Below are 24,259 nucleotides of genomic sequence, written 5' to 3'. Positions count from 1 at the left end.
ACCCTGTGTAATCTCTTCACAGTTGATATGCAAAGTGTCGACGCTGCGAGCGCTGTGCAGCCGGCACACGGAGAAACTGACGGCTTTTAAAGCAATATACCCGGACATTGTGCGCACCCACTTCCCCCCCCTGTACAAGGAGCTGTTCGGCTCGGACTTCGAGCAGTCGATGCCCGTGGAGGGCTAGCAGCCCGGCGGCGGCGGCGGGGGAGGGGCCCACGCCTGCATTGCTGGGAGGAGCAGAGCGGGATGCATCTGAGACACTTTAACGGTGCCCGGCATGAGCCAGGACAACCAGCACACTGCACAACTGGGAGCGGGGGTGGGGGGGGCGTCTATTTCTACTCTTTGGTTGGTTTTAGTTGGGTTTTTCGTTTTGTGCTTTTTTAACACGGACGGGATCCTATGCCCAGGGCAAGGAGAGGATACAGGCGACTTCCTTTCAGGTGAACTTGGCACTCCCATGCACGTGTGTCGCCACGGCGACACCACAACCTGTACATCACAGGAGTCCCTTTACATTGGCACTATACAGTGACCTCTTAAAAAACATGAAAACGAAAAACCCCACAAATCGATCATAATCTTAATGTGAACTTGAAGCACAATTAGACCTTTGAGAAAGTTTTATTCAATACTGAAAATTGTCATTCCCTTAATGAAACAAAGCATAACATGAAATCAAGATGCATTACCTAAAATATAATACTTATTAGACCCAACAAGTCCACAACAAGCTGTTTGGCATGTCTTGGTCAAGTTCAGCCTTTAATTTTCTTGTCCTGTTTTGTATTTTTTTAACTGCTGTTTTGTGTGGAATGCAGTGTTCAGAATGCAAACTCGATGCAGGGAACATTGGGGCTGCTGCGGCGTGGCGGGTCTGAACAGCCAAGGTGGCGCTAAAAGCGCCCTCCAGTGGACAATCGTCTCAACGAAGCGCGCCATTCCGGCCATCCTAAAAACGTTTAAACACAAAGACTTTTCGCTGTCGGAGTCTCCATCCTCCATGGTACCATAGTGAAACCCCCGCCTGCCTCCGATCCTTTAGTGGAGAGGTACCCTAGCATATCTGAGGGTGTCTGCTACAACGAGAAGGGCCCATCTCACCTGTTTTTTTTTTAAACGTGCAACAGGGTATCATTAGTACTTATACAAAAGATGTTTTTAGATTCTATTTTAAATAACTTGTATGATATTCGTAGTTAGATGATTCTTTATTGTCGAATCGATAAGGCACTTTTTTTGCACCTTTTTATTTAAGACTTGTGCGTTACCTAGTGATGCGTTGCATGTGCACAAGAAACACGTTTAAACCATATTCACGGAGGCTACTTCCGGGAAGCGGACATGCTGCTTATTCCTGGCATTTTGCTATTTGGGGTGTCGGGAGGGCGACGTAAATCGTAAATTTAAAGTTTTAACCCATTATTTTTACTCAATAACTAGAGCTTTAGTCACTATCCTCAAACTGCTCCGGGGCGGAGGAGGTGGACGTGGGGCAGCTCCGGAGGACTAAACCAAACAACGCAGTAAAACCGAGGCCTTTGGGAGATATTTACCCTCAGTTCAACATCACATTTAGCGAAATACCTGCATCTTGTGAATCCCCCCGCCCCCATCCGCTCGGCCCCAGGTTTGTTTGAAACGTGGTCATAGTTAAAACTTCCGCTTGTCATCGATATAAATTACCACGTGTTACACAGTATTACGAACTGGGCTCAGCAGACGACTGCAGTCCTATAGCGGCTTGCTCCTGTTCTCCGAAAACTCCCATCCGTCTAGCTGTCCCCAGTGTATGAACTGTTCAGTTGGGTTTAAGTTTGGTTGGTGGAGCAGCTTGTTTGACGTTGCTGTGGACTAAGTCCTGTCCAAGCGTACCACCTAGTGGCTAAGTACGGTATGAGCGCCCCCTAGTCCCACCCCCAAAGAAAGTGTAAAGGGCGAAATGAGCACGGTGGGCATGTGTAATGCCTATTTGAGCACCGTCCTAGTTTCAGTTATAGCCCCTCTCAGATATTCCGTCCGGGTTTCTGCAATCTTACTGTCTCCCCTTTAATCTACATATGTGCATACGAGTGTCAGGAAGTGTGTGTGCGTGTGTCAGACTTTTTCTTTGGTAAGGTGTACATCAGTAGTAACTTTAAGCACTGGGCAGCAAGTGAAAACATTCAAAGCCTTGTCTGGTAGTAATTCTCAAAAAAAAAAAAACTAATACAACTTTAAAAAGGGAGAGGCAAAACGTAGCAGTTACAGAATTCCTGCAATAAATTATAATCGGTGTGATGAGAGAGGAAAGAAATATATTGTAATGCGAGACAATGATAGTGTTATTTTCAGATAGTGGCTCTTTGTTGTTTTGTTTGAATTTCAACTTAATATTGTGTAAAAACCTTGTTATTTGTATCTACAGGTGCCATAGTAGATCCTCATGTTTTCACCGTGTCAAAGAGGCAGACTTTTGTAGTGTTGTAGTGTTTTGACATTCCAAGAACTAGACAGTGACTTTTAGATTAGTAATAATACCGAGGACTGGAGTTAGGAAGCTTGTATAATAATAGACTTTTTTTTCATTCCTCTGTAGTGCAATACGTACATGACAGACCTGTTGTGTACTGCTATCCCTCAGGGAAGAGTGACGTGAAAACCACTTATTTGCGCTTTCTGTTCTCATTCTTTCAGTTTCGTGGTGTTTTTATGAATTCTTCTGGTAAACGTCCGAGAGGTTCCATTTACAGCAGTCAGAGGGAGGCGTTGCAGATATTGTAATAATGCTGTATTTGACGTTACCTTGGTCATGATAACTCAGACACGATTTAGCCATATATTTAATCACATACGATATCCATAGTGGTCCGTTTACCGTCCTTCGTATTGTCTTTGAGAAGCCAAGAACAAAATGACCTTAAGTGTTGGTACAATTTCGCATTTCACGTTTATTGTGCTATGTGTTATCCATGTAGGCACGTCGAGTTTTATTTGCATCCGCGTATATAGATAAAAGTAATAAATTGATCGTTCTACACTTCAAGAAGCATTTATATTATACAATATTTCGCATTTTTCCTAGACTAAAGAATGAAGCAATACTTAAGTGGAGTACCGCCGCTCCGTGATCCCTGTTAGTTAATACTCCAAGGCCATCCAGATACGTTTATGTTCAACTGACGGCATCTGCAGAACTCAAAACCTAGAGACAAATGATCAAACTGTGAATGACAATCTTATGTGGGTATGAACCTCTGGTCTCATCGTTTGCATATGGGTATTGACATTTGAAATGAATGCTCAGGGAGAGTAACATTAGCAGGTATTAAAATAGAAAGGTCACGTTAGGCATTGGGTATTTCTTAGTAAGTGTATATGGACTTGCAGTGCGTGCTTTATTTTAAAAAGATAGTAAGGCTTTATTAATTGGCAGCGTATTCCTTTCAGGGTGCTCTGAAAGACGCTCTCCTTGTAAAATGCATCTGGAAGCACACACACTTTCAAGTGCGGAAAGATCTTTTTCTCAGATGTGCAGCAGAAAGAAAGTGTCACTATGGAGATTGTTCATTATTATTGTTTTTTCTTTTCTTTGGCAAAGTTTTTTTATCTTGAAAAACATACACACAATACAAACCTTAGTACATAAAAGTTTTGCTTTTAACTTTGTTTGCAGTTTATAACCTGTAAGGAAAGTCTGTGCAATATCAATGTTTTTACCCTCAGTTTTATCCAATGTTCTCATTTAATCTCATTTCATACGCATATCAAATCTGGAACATGGTTCAATTTTCAAATATTTGAATACGTATAGTATTAACAAGATAGAACCTAAAATATGAACTGAAAAACATATATTCTTTCTTGAATTACCCTCCACAAATTAGAAGGTACTGGTTTGGATTAGAAACAATGCAATTTCCATAAATCACTCAGAGGCACAGTTGTACCTGTATAATGTGAACGGTTCTGGACGTCATGGAAGTTAATTAGACTCCACAGAACAAACGCATCGTTATCTTTGCCGAGCCGAGCTGCAAACCTGTTCGTTTCAGAAAAGAGAAGCTAAATATTGGCAGCTTTACTGCATCTGGGAAGGAAGCGTCTGTTGGGATATAAGGTTTTACTCCAGTAAACATTTATTCTGACAGGGACCTCTCTGCTCGTCCAAACAGGGAGAGACACTCGCTGTGTGCCAAGGTAGCGCTGTAGACATAGCTTATTAAACTGGTACGTTATAGAAATTAGCGGCGCATTATGTGCATTATTAATACGGGTTTTAGAGGATCTTCTCAGTAACTGTAGTGAATCATAACTCGCGTTATCTCTGTCGACTGGTGCTAAGCCGTGTCCCAATCAGTGCGCAAATGTCACGTGTGCCCCCGTCCTGAAACGCAGTCATTTCCTTTCCGCAGTCGGTACATGTATCTCTGCTTTTATTGTGTTTTGCCAACTGTGACTCTCTGTGAAAAGTACTATCAGCAATATCAGCCGGAAACGAAAATTACAAGTAAAGCTGTTGCAGACTTAATGTTGCAGATACCCATCCTTGAGATTGCTGGGTGATTCACTGTCTGTAGCTAGATATAGACCGTCTGACCCAGAATGGCCTAATCTGAGACCACGTTTTGGTTCATCACCCTCTTTGGACACAATCTATCCTCAGATATTGTGATGTGTTTTGACAATTTGATTAACTACTGCAAGGCTACAGTCTTGCTATGAATTGCATATATATATATATATATACACACACACACAGGTATATATTTGGGTTAAGGTGATTTGAAGTCTGTTGTTCATCTTAAATTAGTAGCCATACAATCACACCATTACGGTTGTTTTAACAGGTTATTTAAGCAGTGAAATTTGACGATGATTTGTTACATAGCGTCAGGTTTTGTTATGCTATTATTCAGATGATGTCCTTGATTGATTAATAGATTTTTAAAAATGAACTGAATTTTGTTCGTGCTTTTATTATTATTATTGTCAGATCTGAATGTGAGCAATATGGTTAGGAGAAGGACGATGAGAACTAACGCAGGGTTAGTGTGCGTAGGCGCGCGCACTGTAGGCACAGGACAGACCAACCCAGACAAGGCTTTAACTTAGCGACGACGTCACGGTCTATTACCTTCATTGTCTCGTTATTCATATTTGCATTGGTTCATTTTATGGAAACCTTCCTAAGTAAGTTATCATTTTCCAAAGTACAGCAGGCATAGTCATGAAAAATAAGACTTTTTAAAAAAAAAAGAAAACAAAAAAAAAAAACGATAGAGAATAACTTCTAGCCATAACTGAATGTCAAGCAATAATATAAACGTTGTATTATTATTAATTTCGTGTACAAGTTTTAGACATCTGCATGTAAATACAATCTCTTATTTATCACTTTTTTCTGGTGGTGTCATTTTTTTTCCCATGTGTATATTTGACTTAACAGGTTCTGTCCCTTTGTAGAACTAAGAACTTCAGTTGACCGATACATTATCTCTCTCTCTCTCTGTCTTTCGCTCACCCTGATTTTATTTCACAATATTTAATGTTATTATTGATCCATGTATAGGGTTCAATTTAAAAGTTCTGTCTGTATAGGTAAGAAGAGCATACTGCTATCAAAGCCTACTCAGTGCAAATATTTACCTGTTTATTAAATACATCATGTTGTACAATATCTGTTTTAGTATACTACTCTCTCCTAGACTTAGTGCGATAAAGGTAGGGTGTGCTTCAATTTATTTTGTGTTATTCTGATGTGTGGTGCTAGGTAAGTTAATTTTGTGAACAAAATCTTAATTCTTAGACTAGGCCACCCTATCTGTCCTATTAATTTCACTGAGTGTTGACGCGTTATTAATATTAGGATTAAAAAGATAATTACGGTAATAATATGACGACTATGATACCCAGCGAGTACCTGTATCAGCGTGCTAGTCTTGGGATGAGGGTTGTTCTCTCATGCTTTAAGATTATTAGCAAAAAGCAGTATCGGTTTAATTAACGCTAGTCGCAAAAGTAATAAAAAAAAAAAAGTTTCCCGCTACAGAAAAAAAATGCATTGATTTGATTTTGACTGACAAGCAGTATTATGTATGTTTGCTTTTTAAGTATCCTGAATTTGTTGTTGAGCCAGTTCTGATTGTGAAAAGAGTAGGGCAAAGCTGCAGTCCGAGTCCGCGGTGAAGTACGGAGGCCGAACGCCCCCCTCCGAGGTAGCACTGCGCCCCCCACCTGTCGGTGGGTGCTAGTTTCAGTTATGGGGGCTTTTTGAAAGTCTCTCGGCAGAACACAGCTTTGTGGACCCTTATTTTCACAAGCAGGCTTTGTTAGTGTGAAGGTAGCCTACAGTATATAAGTCCTTTTGCTTTCAAAAAATAAAAAACCACCAGAGACACTGTCATTGTTGCTATACAAAAATCACCTTCATAAGTAACAAGTTTTTAACGTTTCTCAGTTCTTTTTGTAGCCAATTTCAGCCAGAATATGCTCGCAATAATACACAATAAATCACTCCGAGGCTTTCTCGGTGTTACAGGATGCACAAGTTATATGAAACTGTTCATGTTGTTTTCTATTTCTGAAGTTGTATTGTGAATGACAATGTATTTGCACATTGAAAATTCTATCTTGTGTTTCAAACTATTGTCATGTTGTCTTTACTAGTAACTGGTCATCTCAGTGTTTGATATCTGCTAAGACCGTTGAAGGACTGTTTCTTCTTTCTTAACGTTCATCATTAAGTAGGTAACAACAAACAATAGAAATACATAGTACGGCATTTTCCGTATGAAGTGGGCTTCTGAGGGTCATTCACAGAGGACTGGACACCAGAATTACACGACGACGGCTTACTTACTACGAGTACATTCTGGGTGACATTAGCTAAGAAAAGGAAAGAACGCGCTCTGTTCGCGCCACGGCTCCGGGTCCTGGTGCAGCTGGTGTTTTTGTTCTAAGCTGGACTGAATATAAATATTTGATGTAATACAAAAAATGGATTAAATCACTGTATTTTAAGTATTCGGGTGTGTATGTATACACGGAAACGGATTCAGCACTCATCTGGATTTCTTCTACATTGTTTTGTTAAATGTAAGATCAAGAGGATATTTTCCATGCTTCAGCAAAATAAAAAATGTAAATGCAGATAGAGGATTGTGGTTCCCACAAATGTATATGTTTGCTACTGATCTTAAAACGGGGACAAATTGTCATGAAACTTTTTATCCGGCTCATTTGAACTCTCCTTAGGAGTAGTGTCTTCACAATGGTAGTTTTGCTCCTTCCTGTCTAATTCTTAAAAATAAAATAAGTATTTTGATTCATTTTGTAAATACAGCTGTAAAGAAAATAAGAAATTTAATGTTGTCTTTTAAATACTTTTCATTCTAATATGAATGTTGTTATATTGTACTTAGAAGCTGTACCTTTAATATTACCTTTATTAAAAGTGCATTCGACACATCGATTTTAGATGTGCACTATGTACTGTTACCCCATAATAAAACGACAGCTTGTAATGGGCTCTTATTTTCTGCTCAATTTATTGTTCTCTGTCTGATTTAAATTCCCGCAGAGCGTCGCTAAGGCTCTGTGAAGTTCTCTGGAGTACGGCCTCTTTTATACCACAGTGAGACCGCAGCCAGAATCGGCTGTGTTGTGTGTGTGTCTTCATACTAAAACTGACTGAAGCAAATTACAACGTAGGCCCATAATAAAAATTATTATTATTATTATTAACAACAATTATAATAAGGAAAATGATGGATGGATAAGTACGACCACAAATATTATTATTATTATTATTATTATTATTATTTTATTATTATTATTATTATTATTATTATTTATACCGGCTTATGGTGACGTGACGAATAGCTGTCGTATATGATCGCCGTATTATAAGATACGGGGCGTAAAGCGTATGATATTCTACAAATGGAGCAGCAGATGGCGGCGCCTCTCCAGAGCCGGACCTGTAATCAGGTTTTGTTCATTCAAATCCCAATGGATAAGAGCTGCTCTTATATTGCTGAGCAGAGAAATTGACCTGAATCGTTTCAGAATAACAGTGTGCCACAAATGAATACGTTATGCACATTTGTATGGTTTACGTTATGCTAAATATAGAATATTCGATTAATTGATCAAATCGTGTTTTATTACTGACAGAAATAGAATTAGTAATATTATGCCAAAATCTACTGGATACTTTATGGCCTTAATTGTAAAAGACGCATCCATTTACAACCACTTCTCTATAGTACAGTGAGCACCTGTTCATTTACGTTACATACACAATGGGCGCTTTAAGTCACCTGTTTTTCGACTGCAGGAGGGAACTGGAGTGCCTACAGGAAACCCACGAGAGCTCAGGGAGTACATTTATGCGGGGTTTAAACCCCAACCTCTAAGAGGTGCGAGGCTATACTATTGAACACGGAGCCAGCCGTCCACCCAACTAATGAATTGATGAACTTTCATTTTTTATCAAGACGTCAACGTTTAAGGCAAACTTGTAAATTTACATATGCCCTAATCATTTAAAAATTATAAATCAATGTTTATGACAGCGATTCCATTTAACCTTGTGATATAATGAGTTAACTTGTAATAGATAAACTGAACTTAACACAATTATAGCAGGAGGGTTATAATGCAGACCTACACATTTTATATTTAGACCTGCTAGCAATCCAAAATGTTATCGTTTTGGGTTTCTTCTTATTTTGAAATATTAGTTCTTCGTTTTTTTGGTAACAAATCGTCATAGGGTAATTTCATGCCTTTTATTACTAAATTCGTTTTTTTTTCTTTCTCGATAACAACGTAGTCGTGCTATGCAGGAAAGGCTGCATTTCAGCATCAGAGCGTCGGCCCCATGTGTGTCTGGAAGTCCTTGTTTCCAGGGGAAGCAAATAGATGCAACACCCTGCACTAAGCACGGTGGTAGTGCTGGTGGGAGCTGCAAAGTAGGTGTTATCAGTTTGGAAGACGAACTATGGAGCTGATATGGTGCGTTATGACAGTTTTTTATATTAACGTCTTTTTTGAATTGCAAGTAATTTTGACTTATGTAGGAGCCAGTTTTATGTTAACGTTGACTCGACATAAATAGTATGTATTTTCACATTTAGAGCGTGCAACCTTATTCACCCTTTGTGGTAAATTAATTTGTGGCCAAATTTGGGTCCACATAAATGCAGTTTAGTCACACCAAAGAACAAAATAAGTGGATATCTTAAGTTGTTTACTGATGTGTCGCTTTCCAATTAGGTAAAGAATTCTGAAGAGGAATCTTTCTTGCAGAGTTACTCCACATTCATTTATTTCAGTATTTAGAGTTCATGTCCATTGCTAAAAACACGACACCAACATTTTTTCCTTTTTATTAACAGGGACGACTCCCCTCAAAATGGTGATGTCGGGTTTTCTCGAGATCTGTATGATAAGTATACTTTGGCTCCTAACATAAAAGAGCTTTGGGCCATAGCGCAAAGGTATGTAACTTACATTTAAATTTATATTAATGACGTTATTATACTTGATGGAAGCAGCGGTTAAATTGGCAGTAACGTTGAAATGACGTCTTTACCTCACGCCTTGAACATTTTTTAAAATTAGTTTTCGTGTTTTATGAATGAACTGTTAAATACTTCCTTGAAGCGCTCTGGAAGTAAGCTCGACAGGGACCACCGAAGTGAAGAAGGAGAAACCGGCGGAATCCGCCGCTGTAACGAAGGAGCCTTCGGCCACGAACGCGAAGGATGCCGGTGACGGCGACGTTTACCCCGAGCCGAGACTGCCATTCCCCCGGTTCTCTAGCCTGACCACTAAGGAGCAGATGCTGTATTTACGAATGTTAAGGAAACTTGGCCCTGCAAACTCCTTTCCGGTAATCGCGCAACTGTTGTCATATATGAAGTCATATTGTTTATTACGTTTTTACGATTTTAAATATTATATTTTATATTTTAAATATTATTAATTATATTAATTTGACCTATTATTAATACAGTAGTACCTCGAAACTCGAACTTAATCCGTTCAGAACTCCGGATCGAATCCTAAAAAGTTCGAGTTCTGATCGAATTTTCCCCATAAGAAATAATGGAAAACCAATTAATTGTTTCCTGGCCCCAAAAATTACACCTAAATATGTTGTTTTTTTTTTTTTAGCATTTAAACACAAAATCAACCGGATGAAACAAGAAGAGCATATACTGTACTAAACACATCTAAGCAGATTTATCAAAACAGTATTTTTTTTTTTTTTTTTTTTTAACTTTACACATTGTTTGGATACATTTATTTTCTTACTTAACAATGTGTCCTGCCCCGATTGTCCGCTCCTTCCGTGTGCCACGCCATCTCGTTATGTGATCAGCTGTTTCTGGTTGTTTTTTATCAGCTCTGTATTTCGTCCGCATTTCAGTTTGTTTCCCCAGTCCGGTCATTGTATTGTCCGTCTGCGTTTTGCCTGGCTTACCTGTAATTAATTAATTCGCCTTTGTCTCCGTTCCGTCCCCGCTCAGCATGACAATATTATTATGATTAAATGTATTAATGGTTTATTATTAATATATTATTATTATTATATTATATATTTATTTTTAAATGTATTTTATTATATTATAATTACTGTTACTGTCTATCATTGTCTAATGTATTTTTACTGTCTAAATATATTTATTCAGATAGTGTAAACATGCATGATGCTATCACAGCGAATGCGAGGCTGAGACTGAAGCTTTACCCTTTGTTTCCGCTGAGAGACGTGCTGCGTGACTCATTTCCCCGCGCTTACAAGTTATCTTAGGTCGGCGTTCACGGTTTGACTTCTGAGATTCAGATCGAGCTCTAGGTAATTTTTTTTTCGAACTGGTTGGTTCAACTTTTAAAGAAATTCGAGTTCCAATGAGTTCGAGAACTGAGGTACCACTGTATTAGTAATTTAGTATTATATTAATAAAGTTTGTGGGTTCACTGACATTGTTTTTTTTTATTCATGTTTCAGCAATTGCAAGAACGTGTGAAGATTGAAGTGGTCGAGTTCATGAAGTATTTGCAGGACGTGGCGCGGCTGTGTGCGGAGGATTACAGTCACCTGTGTGAAGGAGCCGCTCGATACACAGAGGTGGGCGTGGCCGTCAGTCTCTGGTTCTATATGCGATACACAGAGGTGGGCGTGGCTGTCGGTCCTGGGTTCTATGTGATATATCGAGGTGGGCGTGGCTGCTGGCCTCAGGTTCATGCTCACCTCCCTACCTGTGTACAGATTAGCATTGAGACAGTTCCAATCATATGCCTGAGCTAATCTCTTCTGTGATTGTGTGACAGGAGTATCTGGGAGCCAGCATTTCCAAGGTGAGGAGTTACCCACAGGTTTATCACATCCATGAGATGACCAGCATCACAGGGGGCAAGTTCAACCCTGATCTCTCCCTGAACTTTGAGAAGCAGCTCCTCATACTGGTACGCTCCATCACCACTTAAAGCACATGCTACACACTGCCAGTTTCTCTGTGTGACTGGATGCTTTTGCATAAAACATTGGCAAAAAATTGTCAAATAGCTGATAAATAGTATTATGCCTAAAGTGATTTGTTTTGAAAAGGGAAAAGTGAACATCATAGATGTCAAGAAACGGCTACCAAAGGACATCCAGCTTGCAGTGGACTACGACACAGTGGCGTCCGAGACTCCACCTGACAGGAAGGCCAACCAGGCACACATGGTATTCACAGAAATGCTTGTTTGCATGAAATGTCTGTGTAGTACTAGGTGTCACTGGATCCTCCACCAATTAGTAATATGCATACATGGCCACCAGGGGGCGCAAGTACACCTCACACTGCCAGCTGTAAGCGCATATTTAAACACTTCAAATGCCTACTGCCAAATTTAAATTTAATTTGTCAAAGCCTTAATTTCAATTTGGTAATTGTGAAGCAAAGGACATATTAATCACTACTCGTCAGCGGGGGGAAATTTTCTAAGCTTTCCTCCTTTTTTTTTTTTTTTTAAAGTTACAAAAAGTAATGCATTCTGTGTTAAGATGTCATATAAAGCCTTCCATTTTAATTAGGCTGTATCATGAAGCCACATACATTTTTTCCCCTGTGTGTTTTTTATTTATTTTTGATTGTATTTTTTCTTTATATTTTTTTGCCAAGCAGACGAGTATTTGCCATACTCCCTGCCCACCTCCTTATGCTTCATGATGAAGTTATTATTTTGTTATTATTTTGAATATAAATTGCCTGTCTGGACGTCTCAGGTCCACATGAGGAGTTCTGGCCCGCAGATGTAAATAGATGTAAAGATGTGCCCGGATTTATGCTGCCCAAAGTCACCCTGAGACCGAGGGCATGTTGAGGTGGTTTGTTGTGTTTGGGCTTTGTGCAGATGTGCTCGTGTTCACCCCCTACAGGACGTCAGCTGCGACGCGAATGCGGAGAAGCTGTGCGCTCGCTACCAGCCTCACATCTGCCTGAGCAGCGCCGCCCTGCTGCGGCTGCTGGACAACCACGGCCCCGAGTACAGTGAGACGTGGGAGCTGCCCGTGTGGGTCAAGCGCACCACTGCAGCCAGCGGTACATGAGACCAGGGTGGCAGAATTCTTCTCTGTACTGTAAATGTTTGCCTTGTAGATATTTGTGTGGAGCGTTAGTATCTTCACATAATGACCGGCAGCAGAAGCTTTTCAGCTGGAAGTATCATTTCCGTCAGGTTTTACCCGGCTGCTGCCAGCCCCCACAGCATTTGGTATCTTACCTGCTTTGCAGGAAGCGGCTCTCATAAAGTGGTGTACGTGGACTGCCCCCTGGTGAAGACAGAAATAACGCAGAGGGAGAGGAACACCCTTTTCCATGAGGAGAGTGTGAAACTGGCGCTGAGGAAGATGCCCTCGCAGAAAGCACTTGTGCTGACCCTGGAAAAGCCTTCAGCTCCGTTAGAAGTATGTATGGCATCTGGCAGCAGGGGGCGCCAAAAAGCTGTCTGTTTCCCGGGGAAAAAAGCCCGGTGCTGTTTGGTGTATATGGCTGTATGGGACAATAGAGGATGCAGGATTGTAATGCTAAGGAGGTTAATGTTTTGTGAATTCTGTCAAATATTATTGCAGTGACAAGGGCAGTACTTTAGTTTTCAAGGTCACCCTTTTTTAAATGAGGAAATATGGAGACATAAAATTCAGTCAGATAGCATGCACAGTGGCTTGGTGGGTGGCACTGTTCTCTCCCCCCTTCAAGGTTAAGGGTTCGATTTCCCAAAAAACGGCATCACACACACCCATAGCGTGTGACCGTGTGCCTCTGCTGGGCTGCCTGGTTCTGCCTGGAAGGCCTCAGGCTCCCCAGGAGCCTTCACTGGATACGTGGGTGGAAGACATGGATGCATGAAATAAGTCAGTGGTTTCATAAATAACAGCCATTCTCTCATGAACCTGGTAAACAAGGTCATGTGTGCTCTCCATAGGTTTATGCAGTCAGGGTTTATTAGCATTTAATCACCATGTTTCGCGACCCATGAAGTCACAGGAAGAATATGCAAGCTCTTCATCCCCAGGGCCAGGGCCAGGACTCGAACCCTCCAGGTTTGATTGATCTGGTTTTATTCTGTCTTTGTGTAGGAGCAATGCCCTAGAAGTCTCCTCACTTTTGACAATCCCGGAATTAACTTTGAGGCAGACTTTACAGACTTGGAGACCTTCGGCGAGTCCTCCTCTTCCTCCAAACGTACAGCAAGCATGAGGGAGACGGCTGCGGCCAAGCAGGAGGTCGCTCGGTCGCGGACGGCAGCTCCCCAAAAACGTGGTGCGTCTTCCAGGCCCGCAAAGGGCATCCTCGTTCAGGCCGAGTCCTCCCAGGTTGGGAAGGAAGATGACGACTCCTGGACGGACCTGGAATCTTCCACAGTCAACTGCTCTCTGGAGAAGGCAGAGTTGAACATGTCCAGTTCGGAGCTGGACATCCCTCCTGTGGCCAAGCAGTCCAGATGGGATGGCGCCGAACAGGCCAGCTTGGGCAGGCATGCTTCTGACAGCGATTCTGATGAGGAGCGCCTGATCATCGACCAAGGTCCCGTTTCACTCAAATCCACCCCAAGAGGGACAGCTGCCCCTCCAGACCGGGTTCCCGCAACCCCTAGGTCCCCCTCCCCAGAAATGGACGGGACCACGAAGCCTGTCCCCGCCTTACCGGTACCCCAAGGGTCTACAAAGTCTGCAAGGAGGCCGGAGGTCAAACCGGCCCAGAACTGTGACCAAGTGGGTCAGATCCTGCGCATGCAGAGTGCCTTGCTGAAACCCAGTCCGACTCAGGCCCCCGAACCCATGTCCCCACCCCCACTGGCACCCATCATCCCCCCCAGCCAGAGTCACCCGCAGTCCCTGGTGAAGCCCTGTGTCACCTCCTACCTGGAAGCCAAGGAGAGTCCGGGCCGGAGGGATGACCCAGCCGTCATGTCTGCACCAGCCGAAGCCCCAGCTAGTAAGTAGTAATCAATCGGTATCATCATGTGTCACTATTTTTGTCTAATGGTGCTTTTCCACTGCTATCAAAACCGTGCCACAAACTGGCGGTTTTCCATTGCAAAATATGTGAGCCCGTACCTGAGCCGTAACCACGCCGACATGGCATGCTGAAAGCCGTGACCAAACCGAGCTGCTCGAATGCTGCTCGAATGCAGGGATACCAGTGATCTGCATTGATAAGCATGGGATATCTGAAGGGAAAAAGGGCAAATTCTATATCAGGGGTCACCGACCTTTTTGAAACTGAGAGCTATTTCACGGGCACTGAGGCATTCGAAGCCCTACTAGTTCGATACACTCTTCTTAAATAACAAATTTGCTCTGTTTACCTTTAGTTATATATTATCATTAACGATGCTCATCTATGTGAAGACACTGATCACGTTTATGATTTTATCAACAATGACTTAACAAGGTGGGAAACGGATAACATTGTGGCGTTGAACAGAGACATGGACACTCGCTTGCCGGGGAGAAGACGCTTTTTATTAGCGGTCCTGAAAAAGACTACATCAGGCACCCAACGACCACCGAACCAATTACACACAGGAAACACAAGGTTGTCAGATGCCAAACTGTAAGATGCAGACATGGTGGGAGATTTACGTAAGCTAAATACACACGAGGGTCGGACCGGGTACAAGCAAGACACAGGCAAACACACGCGTGACAATAAGGAAATATAACCATTAACATTAAGAAAAACAATACAAGGGCTATTTACAACTTCACGCGGGGCATGCTGGGACATGTGCCCCGCCCGTGGTACAATATCAATATTCAACACTTTTATTTATATTAAACTTATCTAAACTTCATGTATAATAAACATGTTTGAAATGTTTTTATTTTTTAGATATTGTCATTTTCAAATCTACATAAATGCAAATGTGATTAAAGAAGATTAGCAACAGGATAAAATTTAATTTTAGATGCTGCTTACTGGTGAGTTGTGCTATTTTTAGAACAGGTCCGCGGGCGACTCGTGGTCCACGGGGGCATCCTGGTGCCCGTGGGCACCATGTTGGTGACCCCTGTTCTATATATTATTCATTAGTAGTAGTATCACACATCACATTGTATTCATGCAAATTTATGTAAGTTAATGCTAATTTTGCTAGCGTGTGATGCATGTTTAACATGGCGATTCTCACAGATGTGGTAGAAATTAGGAAATTAGCACGTTGAAATTATAATGTACTGCATGTGAACAGTGAATAAGTGTCGCTCCCCAAACTCAACAACGTTGGGTCATTACCGAGCCGACCCTTATGCAGTGGAAAACCAAAGTGAGCTGGAACCGTGCTGTAACGGGACTCTTTTCGCAGTACCAATGGGGTGCGGGTCGGTTCCTGTATGCCAGTGGAAAAGCACAATGAGTATGAAAGAGTAAGAATGAGTATTCGAGTACAGGCAGCCGTTCCTAAAGTCTCGAACTGCTGCTGGGGTCGTCTTCTGCCTCAGCTCGTGTCCCCCTTTGATTGCATCTCATCTTGTTAATCTCCGCTTACTGTAACAACAACCACCCCCCCATGTGTGTCTCACAGGGCTGCTGCCTGAGGACCTGCTGGATGTGACTGAGGATGAGCTGGATTATGAGCAGCCCCAGGAAGGGAACCTGATCTATAAGATGTACAGCCTGCAGGAGCTGCTGCTGCTGGTGCGGAGCAGCGTCCCATTCGCGCGGCGCACCAAGCTGGGCCAAGGTCCCAATAAGGTCACTCCTCCATCTTTTTCTCCCGCCAATGTTGCGTTAGCGCATGCAGTAACAGACACTTACAGTCCGAACGCAGCCGTCTGAATGATCGTTTTAAACTGCGCTGTGTTTTGTAATTTCAATGCAGACCATCCCCGTGCACGTTTTGGCAAAGCTGGAATACCAGGTGTGCTACGGTGTGGAGTGCTTCACCAAGAGTGAGCTGTGTGTCCTGTGGGCAGAGTGGCTCCAGCATTCCAGCACCTCGTCCTACGTCGGTAAGGAGCGTTCACCGCGTTCAGACTACATCCTGCATGAAAGAGGCCTAAAGTTGTGTTCGCCATCTTGCTGTATTTATGATCAGCCTCTGACAGGAAAAGACACTGTTTGGTAATGTGTTATTAAGCTACATACATAAGAACATAAGGAATTTACAAACGTGAGGAGGCCATTCGGCCCATCAAGCTCGTTTAGGGAGAACTTAACTAATAGCTCAGAGTTGTTAAAATCTTATCTAGCTCTGATTTAAAGGAACTCAGGGTTTTAGCTTCCGCTACACTAGTAGGAAGACTATTCCATACTCCAACTACACGCTGTGTAAAGAAGTGCTTCCTCAAATTCGTTTTAAAATGTTCTCCCGCTAATTTCCACTTATGGCCACGAGTTCTAGTATTTAAACTAATATTGAAATAGCCATTTGACTGAACAGCATCCAGACCCATTAGAATCTTATATACCTGGATCATGTCCTCCCTTAGTCTCCTTTGCACGAGGCTAAACAGATTCACTTGCGCTAACCTCTCATCATAAGATAATCATAACATCACTTCCCTTGACTTAAACTCCACACACCTAGAGATATAACCCAACATTCTATTGCCCTTTTTTATTGCTTCCCCACACTGGCAAGAGTGGGACATGGAAGCATCAACATATACACTGAGATCTTTCTCATAATCAGCTACCTTTATTTCAATGGAACCCATAAAATATCTGTACTGTATATTTCTGCTCCCTGCATGGATTACCTTACATTTATCTACGTTAAATTTCATCTGCCAGGTATCACCCCAGTCGCTAATTAAATCCAGATCTCCGCTGCTAGATCAGTATCTGCTACACCACCCACCTTGGTGTCGTCTGGAAATTTAAGCAGTTTACTGTATGTATTGGTATCAATATCATTAATGTGAATTGGGAACAATAGTGGTCCTAAAATTGAACCCTGCACTACCCCACTATGAACGCAGGCCCACTGTGACATTGTGCCTCTAATAACTACTCGCTGCTTCCTGTCTGTTAACCAGTTTTCGATCCAAGCTGCTACACTTCCTAAAATCCGTGCAGCTTTGAGCTTAAGCAACAGCCATTTGTGGGGGACAACATCAAAGGCCTTCTGGAAATCTAAATAGATCACATTGTAGGCCTTTTTGTGACCAATTTCTCTTGTAGCTTCCTCAAAGAACTCAAGTAAATTAGTTAAACAGGATCTACCTCTCCTAAATCCATGTTGGCTATCCCTCAGAATGTTATTTGAATCCAGGTAATCTACCATTTTGACTTGGATTATAGCTTCCATTATTTTTCCAGTAATGCTAGTTGAACTGATTGGCCTATAGTTTACTCGATTACTTCTGTCCCCTTTTTTGAATATGGGTGTTATATTAGCATTCTTCCAATCTGAAGGTACCTTACCCGCAGATAACGATTTCTGGAATGTTATAGTTAAAGGTTGGCTAATAATATCCCTCATCTCTTTTAAAATTCTAAGTAAGATGCCATCAGGGCCCTTCGATTTATTTATTTTGAGTTTAGCTAGGCTTAGTACCACATCAGCCTCAGTTATACATATATTGGTCATAGACGACGCTTTATTCGTACTAATTGGTGGTAAGTTACTTGTGTTCTCTACGTTGAAAACCCGTGTAAAATAATCATTTAACTCATTTACTATATCAATTTCATTTTCAATTATAAGGCCCTTACTATCCTGCAAATTAGTGATTTCAGCTTTTAGAGCTCTTTTGGAGTTAAAATATTGGAAGAAACTTTTATTGTCATCCTTAGCCTCCAATGCAGTCATGCTTTCTAGATTCCTCTTAGCGAGTCTAATGTTATTTTATAACTCAACCTGTAGACTTAGATACTCCTGCTTTATTCCATCATCAGTTATTTTCCATTTGTGGAAGAGAGCCCTTTTCCTCCTGACTTTATTCTTAATTTCCTTAGTAAACCACCTTGGTTGTAGTTTTCTATATTTAGTTTTGCTGGAAACAGGTATGAAGTCCTCTTGCTCTTGCAACAATGTGCTTTAAAAAAATTCCCATGCCTCTTCAACTGTTTTGCTATTTAACTCCATCCAGTTTACAAGTTAAGCATGAAGTAATTTCACAGCTTCTGCTAGTCTTAGGTCCCTGTTTTTATGTATCACCTGTGCCTTTCTAGAGTGGGCTCCCTCTAGTGGTGAAGCTTAATAACAGCCGCTTGGCCTCCTGTCTTGGTCCTGGGCCAGACCTCACCAGAGCCCCTCCTCATCGTGAGGAACGTGGGGGCCCCACCGCCGTTCATCTTGCGCTGGGGCTGCTGTTTGCAGAAGAATCTTGTTGAACCCCCCCCCCCCCCCCCCCCAAATGAACTGTTTCCCAGATGACTCACTGCACACAGGCCCTGTTTTTAGTTGTTACTCCATTGCCATGGTAACCCCCTCCACCCAGAAGAAAAAAAAACACTTTTAGCCTCAACCTCATTCACTTTGTCATGATTTTCCAGTGAGATCGAGTTTGTTACCCGAGATGTTAATTGGTGGGATTAATGAGATTCTCTGGTTCTGTCCCTGCCTCTCGACATCTTTCCTGTGGAACACTCACCTCCTCCAACCCTAACACCAGCTGCTCCACCTCTACTCGTATCCGTGCAAGACGCGAGTGCCCGGGTAGAGCCCGTGTGCTGCGGGGGTGTTGGAGGCGTGTAGGAAGGCTACACGTGTCCTTCGGCTCCTCAGGTGATGTCATCTGACCAGGCAGATATCTCCTGCTACATAACGGCAACCTCCTGCCTTCTTGGCCTCTCGGGTAACATAGCCTGATGTCCGGGACCTGGGCGCACCAGGGTCCTGACATGGCGTTCCAGAGACGTGTTTATGCAGGCGCTTATATAAATGGCCTGCAGTGATTTTTACATGTTTTTTTCTCGTGCCTCTGCAGTGTACGTCCTGTCCGCAGCATCACGCTGCTCCTGTCTCTGCGTCTTATGCACGTACGCCGTAGGTCAGCATGACTCGCTCCGTACTGCGGCTCACGCTGGATCTTAGTCGCTCGTACGCCTCAGAGTGACTTGCTGAGATGTAGATGCCCAGAACCTCGTGAAATCAGGATCTGATCGCTGTCGCCTATGGGCCTCTTTCTTGCCCTGCAGAATTTTTCTCGTGCAGATTTTACGTCACATTGTGCCCTCGCCATTATGGCACCCAGCAGCAGTGTTTCAGACCATACATGTGTGTGGGGCCCCTGAGGTTTGGGGGCCCCCTCTTGGCCACATACAGTCACTACATTACAGGGACCTCGGAGTGACTTTTTGAATGGGGCCCCAAGAACAAAAAAGCCCTTCACAGCGCCCCCTACTGCCAGGTATTGGGTCAACTCTCAGCTCCATGCCGGTTTGTCAAGTCCAGCCAGACAGCAGCGGAGTCGGCTGCCCTAAAGCCATCAGGTTCTGGTGGGTCCCTCGAATGGTTCTGTACCGTGGCTGTATGGGCAAGTCGCCATGCTGACTGCGTGCGGCTCCGGAGCTCTCCAGCAGGCCGGACCTGCCCGGCCATGTCTGCTGCGTCATGGAGATAATGGGCGTTGTCGTGCCAACAAGACGAGGAGGGAGGGGTCTGGGGGTCTGGCTAAGGGAGAAGCTGCTGTGTGTCTGTGGAGAACATTCCAGGCATTTTTTTTTAACTACTATAGGGTTGAGTGATATCGCAGTTATGTGGCGCACCAGGGCTTTAGATAACAGGCAAAATATTTGTCCAGACACCTAAAATTTGGTAAGGAAATGAGTAGTGCGCCTAAAATATTAGCAACGTATCGTGATGCACAAAAGTTAATAATCTGTGTAAATTCAGCCTATCCTTATGTTTACTTAATTCAGTTATCGGAACATGCCGCATATACTGTTTTGGTAAATCAAGGAAGCGATGAGCACCGAAGTGGTGGTGAAGAAAGGAACAGCTCAACAGCCACAAACTCTTTTAAAAGAGGAGGATCTCGTGGATAAACGAGGAAAACAGACATCGGCGGCGTGGTGGTACTTTTTGCAGTTTAAAGTCTGACACGTTAATTAAACCTAAGGATACGCCAAATTTATACAGATTACTAACTTTTGGACGCTGCCGTACGCTTCTCATTAATATTTTAGGCGCACTACTAATCTGCTTACCAAATTGTGGGCGTAAGTAAGTCTGTATAGCACCGAAACTCTGGCGTCTGGTCAAATGTTTATGCCTGTCATCTAAAGCCTTTTTAAATTATTGTGCATGCTCCATATAATAATGATGTGATATCATGCAGCACTACTATTTGCACATCCCCCATCCCCATATTCATACATTTCCTCACTCCCCTTTCTGATTCAGGTCACATCAATGCACTCACATCCAAGCTCTTCTTGATGGAGGAGTTCACCAGTGAAAGGATAAAGGCCGCCGGCTGTGAATTCCGGTAAGTTCCCCTTGACTAGCGTCACCCTGCCGACTCTTTGAATTGGTCATGCTGGCAGTCTGCCCCCTCTCACCATAAACTGTCACCTCTGGATGCTCAAGTGTCCCTCAGGGCTGAAACAGTCACACTGCTCGACGGATGACATTGTGCATGTTGTAGAAATGCACACAGGAGTGTGTCTCATCTTAACTCGAGCTGGTTATGAGCTCTGTGACCTTTGTGTGTCTTCCTTGCACCGTGAACTCTGCAGGCCGGCCACCTGCCTGAACGTGCTGCACCATTTGCTGGAGAAGCTCGTCAGGTGAGGAACACTCATGAAGTACCGCTTTCCCCGGGGAACGTTTGCAGTCAGTACACGCAGATCCACTGTCTGGGTTAATGACGGTATAACTCAGGGCTTTAGCAAAGCTGTCAGCCGAAACGAGAACATCACTGAAACGCCCCATTGTCTGAGCTTTGCTTAGGGGCGATCCGGGGCGGGGCGATCCGGGGCGGGGCTCCGCACGCCTTTCCCAAACCACACTCAGCTTTGTTTCAGGAGCCTCAGTCAAAGTCACTAACATTGTTTTTTTTTTTCCCTCTCTGTTCGTGGTACCTTTGTTATATGATCGTTCATGGTCGCATCCCAGTCTCTGTCCTGTACAAAGACAAAGAGTGAATCTGGAATCTTGAGTGCAGTGACAAATCACAGCAAGCTATCTGGTTATTGGAAAACTGTTAGTTAAGGACACGTGAAGCGGACTTAAGCGGAATTGTGGTTTGAGTCAGTGAAGACATGCCTGAGCTTGTGGTTCCCTGTGTAGTCTCTCGGAGGGGAGGTACCTCGTGAGCCACAAGGCCGGCGAACCCATAATCACCATCGCCAAGGCCAGTGACGGAAGGAAGAGCCTGCGAGCCGTGTACGACCTGCACCAGGCCCACGGCGGTCTCCCGCAGGCCCCGCCCCACGCCGCTGTACCCTGGGTGGCTGTGGACCCCTCCCACCTGCTGTCCTTCCACGTGAAGCACGGACGGGTGCCGTGCACCTTCCCACCACGAGGGAGCAAGGTAGGGTCTGCCACAGAGGGGGTGTGGCTATCTGCTCTGGGGGCAAATTCATCTGATCTAGGGGTGTGGCTTTGTGTAGTGAAGTAATTATATCTGCGCAGATCTGGCAGTCTGAAGATCTTCCAGGTTTAATATGTATTAAATCAATACATTTATTCTGATAGTTAAAAAACATGGTTGGGCAGACTGTGTACTGTACATACCCCCCGATTAACTGGCACCCCTAGGGTGTCTCATGCCTCCTGCCCCTATGCTTGCTGGGTCGGACTCCAGGCCTGCCATAAACCCTCACTGGATAAGCAGCTGGAAGTTTCTGGATGTCTGTGGACACAGTCGTGTCCTGTGTGCACTGGCCTGCATGCTAAAAATGGCGTCTTCCAGATCTGTTGTGAGAGGTAGTCGGGCAGTTTGCTGTGGCTGATTTAAGCATTACCCAGAAGCCCTGAGTGGGGGGATGGGGGGCTCAGGAAGCAGCCAGACCCCGGCAACTCCAGGATGATGAAAGGAGGAGAGTTATGAGCTGTGAGTCACTGTGGAAACGTTGAGTAGATGCCAAAATGCTGCTAAGAGGCATTTTTTTGGGCCAGCCGTCCACTTCCCACCACGAGCTGTCAGCCAATCGAAAACAGCCACTTCCCCTTGCTGTGGCCACCACCTTTGAACCCGAGGCCACAGAAGTGATGTGACCGACGGCACATCTGAGGCATCCATGGGGCACAAATGCCGTTTCATCCACTATCTCGTGTGTGTGTGTGTGTGTGTGTGTGTGTGTTGGTTGTGTACGAGCAGGTCGTGTCTTTAATGTTTATGTGTTGTGACTGTGCTGGCATACAGTGCCAATGTCCTCTTATGCTCATAAGATGATGCAACCTGTCCTGATTCCGATCAGTGGGCAGACCCATATCTGCATGGGAGGGTCTGCATCAGTCTACAGTCAGCCCCCCTGAGGTCGTGTTAATACCTCTCTTCTGTAACCCTCACAGCCTGCCAACAGCCATGGCACCCAGCCCGCCGCAGGGAGTGCCACGTCCACAGGGGGGGCGCGCAAGCCGGGGGCACCACCTACTGGTGGCACCATGAAGAAGAAAAAAAAGAGCAAAAGCGCCAAGCGTTCCCAGAAGTGGCGGGAGAAGAGGAAGTTGCAGCAAGAGGGGGGTGCGAGGGGCCAGCACGCCCCCCCAGCGAAAGGCCAGCACGCCCCCCCAGCGAAAGGCCAAGGCCCTGCGCCAAAGAAACAGCAGCCCAGGACGTGACAGGCGGGGCAGTGGCCACATTCAGCGGTGCCCCCCACCCGGGTTTGGGTCCAGGCTGCCTTGTAAATAAGAGTTCAATCAGTCTTGTGTTGCATTTAGGCTTTTATTTAAGGTTTGTAACATTTTCACTGTGAGTTTTGATATTAAAATGAATAGATGCTGAACTTTTAGGTTTTTTCTGTTTTTTTTCTTTTCTTTGTACGTCATGTTTGGTGAGTGTTAAAAAGAACAGATGGATTATTAATGGCTTAGGGGGGTGTCAAATATGCAGCTGGATGACTAGGTCTCGGAATTCTCTGTAGCATGTGAGTGTATGTGCATGTATGCGTGCGTGCGTGTGTGTGTCTGTGTGTGTCTGTGCATGTACCCTACGATGGACCGGTATCTGGTCCAGGGTGTCCCGGCATGGTATATAGGCTCCAGGCCTCCAGAAGAGCTAAGGCAGTTGTTGGTAACCTCTTAGATGTTTGGGAATCCTATGGTGCCCTGGTTGCAGTGATAGCCTGACCCTCCGCCCAAGTGTCTGGGTGTTTATCTGCAGAGATTCCTCATAATTTCCACAGGAGGCACTTTGGCTGGGATGGAGGTGCCTGGTCCTGAATCCTCAGGTTTGTGAATCAGAAGCGGTCAGTTCCAAAGGCACTGTGCTAACGAGCAGCTTTGTACAGAATAGACCCAGAACAGACCCTCACTCTGTATCTCGTGTCAGTGCGGGGGCTCTGACCTCCAGGCCAGGTAACATGAACATGTATGGTACTCCCTTGGATACTCCATTGTATGAACTTGTGTCATACTGATCAGCGAGTAACGGCTGTAGGTCATGTAGTAATAATGCTCCTTTTCCACAAACAATGCAAGCATTTGGTAGATCTATAAACAGACTTCTGCTTTTCTTTCTTCTGCTTCCAATCAGCTTAAGACTGAAGCATTAGAAGGGAATTGCTTCCCAGTAGAATTATATCCGTGGAGAAAACTGCGTCTAGCTTTTGTAATATAACACATAATTTCCTCGTAATGCAGCTCAGGCACCAGG

The 24,259-nt window shown here is 43.9% G+C and overlaps 2 protein-coding genes across 3 annotated transcripts in view; both read left to right on the top strand.

The window, feature by feature from the left end:
• LOC111846919 (nuclear receptor ROR-alpha A) overlaps positions 1-7,530 on the top strand; it is a 175,675-nt gene extending 168,145 nt beyond the window's left edge. For both annotated transcript variants that reach the window (XM_023817656.2, XM_023817664.2), the window contains one exon: positions 23-7,530. In XM_023817656.2, coding sequence (XP_023673424.1) covers positions 23-187 — 165 coding nt within the window. In that variant the 3' untranslated portion in view covers positions 188-7,530. The remainder of the gene's footprint in view (positions 1-22) is intronic.
• A 1,305-nt stretch (positions 7,531-8,835) lies between these two features.
• On the top strand, positions 8,836-23,390 carry ice2 (interactor of little elongator complex ELL subunit 2). Its single transcript, XM_023817565.2, has 15 exons — positions 8,836-9,003; positions 9,387-9,488; positions 9,655-9,883; positions 11,006-11,125; positions 11,329-11,463; positions 11,606-11,725; positions 12,422-12,584; positions 12,777-12,949; positions 13,622-14,480; positions 16,072-16,241; positions 16,369-16,498; positions 20,842-20,926; positions 21,177-21,227; positions 21,730-21,973; positions 22,957-23,390. The coding sequence occupies exons 1-15, from the start codon at positions 8,990-8,992 to the stop codon at positions 23,224-23,226; spliced, it is 2,865 nt and encodes a 954-aa protein (XP_023673333.2). The 5' UTR covers positions 8,836-8,989; the 3' UTR covers positions 23,227-23,390.
• Positions 23,391-24,259: the final 869 nt, after the last annotated feature.

The sequence above is a fragment of the Paramormyrops kingsleyae genome, chromosome 11 (assembly GCF_048594095.1).
Source record: "Paramormyrops kingsleyae isolate MSU_618 chromosome 11, PKINGS_0.4, whole genome shotgun sequence".
NCBI classification, from domain to species: Eukaryota; Metazoa; Chordata; class Actinopteri; order Osteoglossiformes; family Mormyridae; genus Paramormyrops; species Paramormyrops kingsleyae.
The sequence above is the reverse complement of the archived record's forward strand: the minus strand, read 5'-3'. Positions and strand labels throughout refer to the sequence as shown.

Excerpts from the sequence above, each read along its gene's own strand:
- ice2 (XM_023817565.2), top strand. Across the intron at positions 9,884-11,005 it reads GCCCTGCAAACTCCTTTCCG|CAATTGCAAGAACGTGTGAA; the intron begins GTAATCGCGCAA and ends TTCATGTTTCAG. Across the intron at positions 11,464-11,605 it reads AGAAGCAGCTCCTCATACTG|GGAAAAGTGAACATCATAGA; the intron begins GTACGCTCCATC and ends TGTTTTGAAAAG.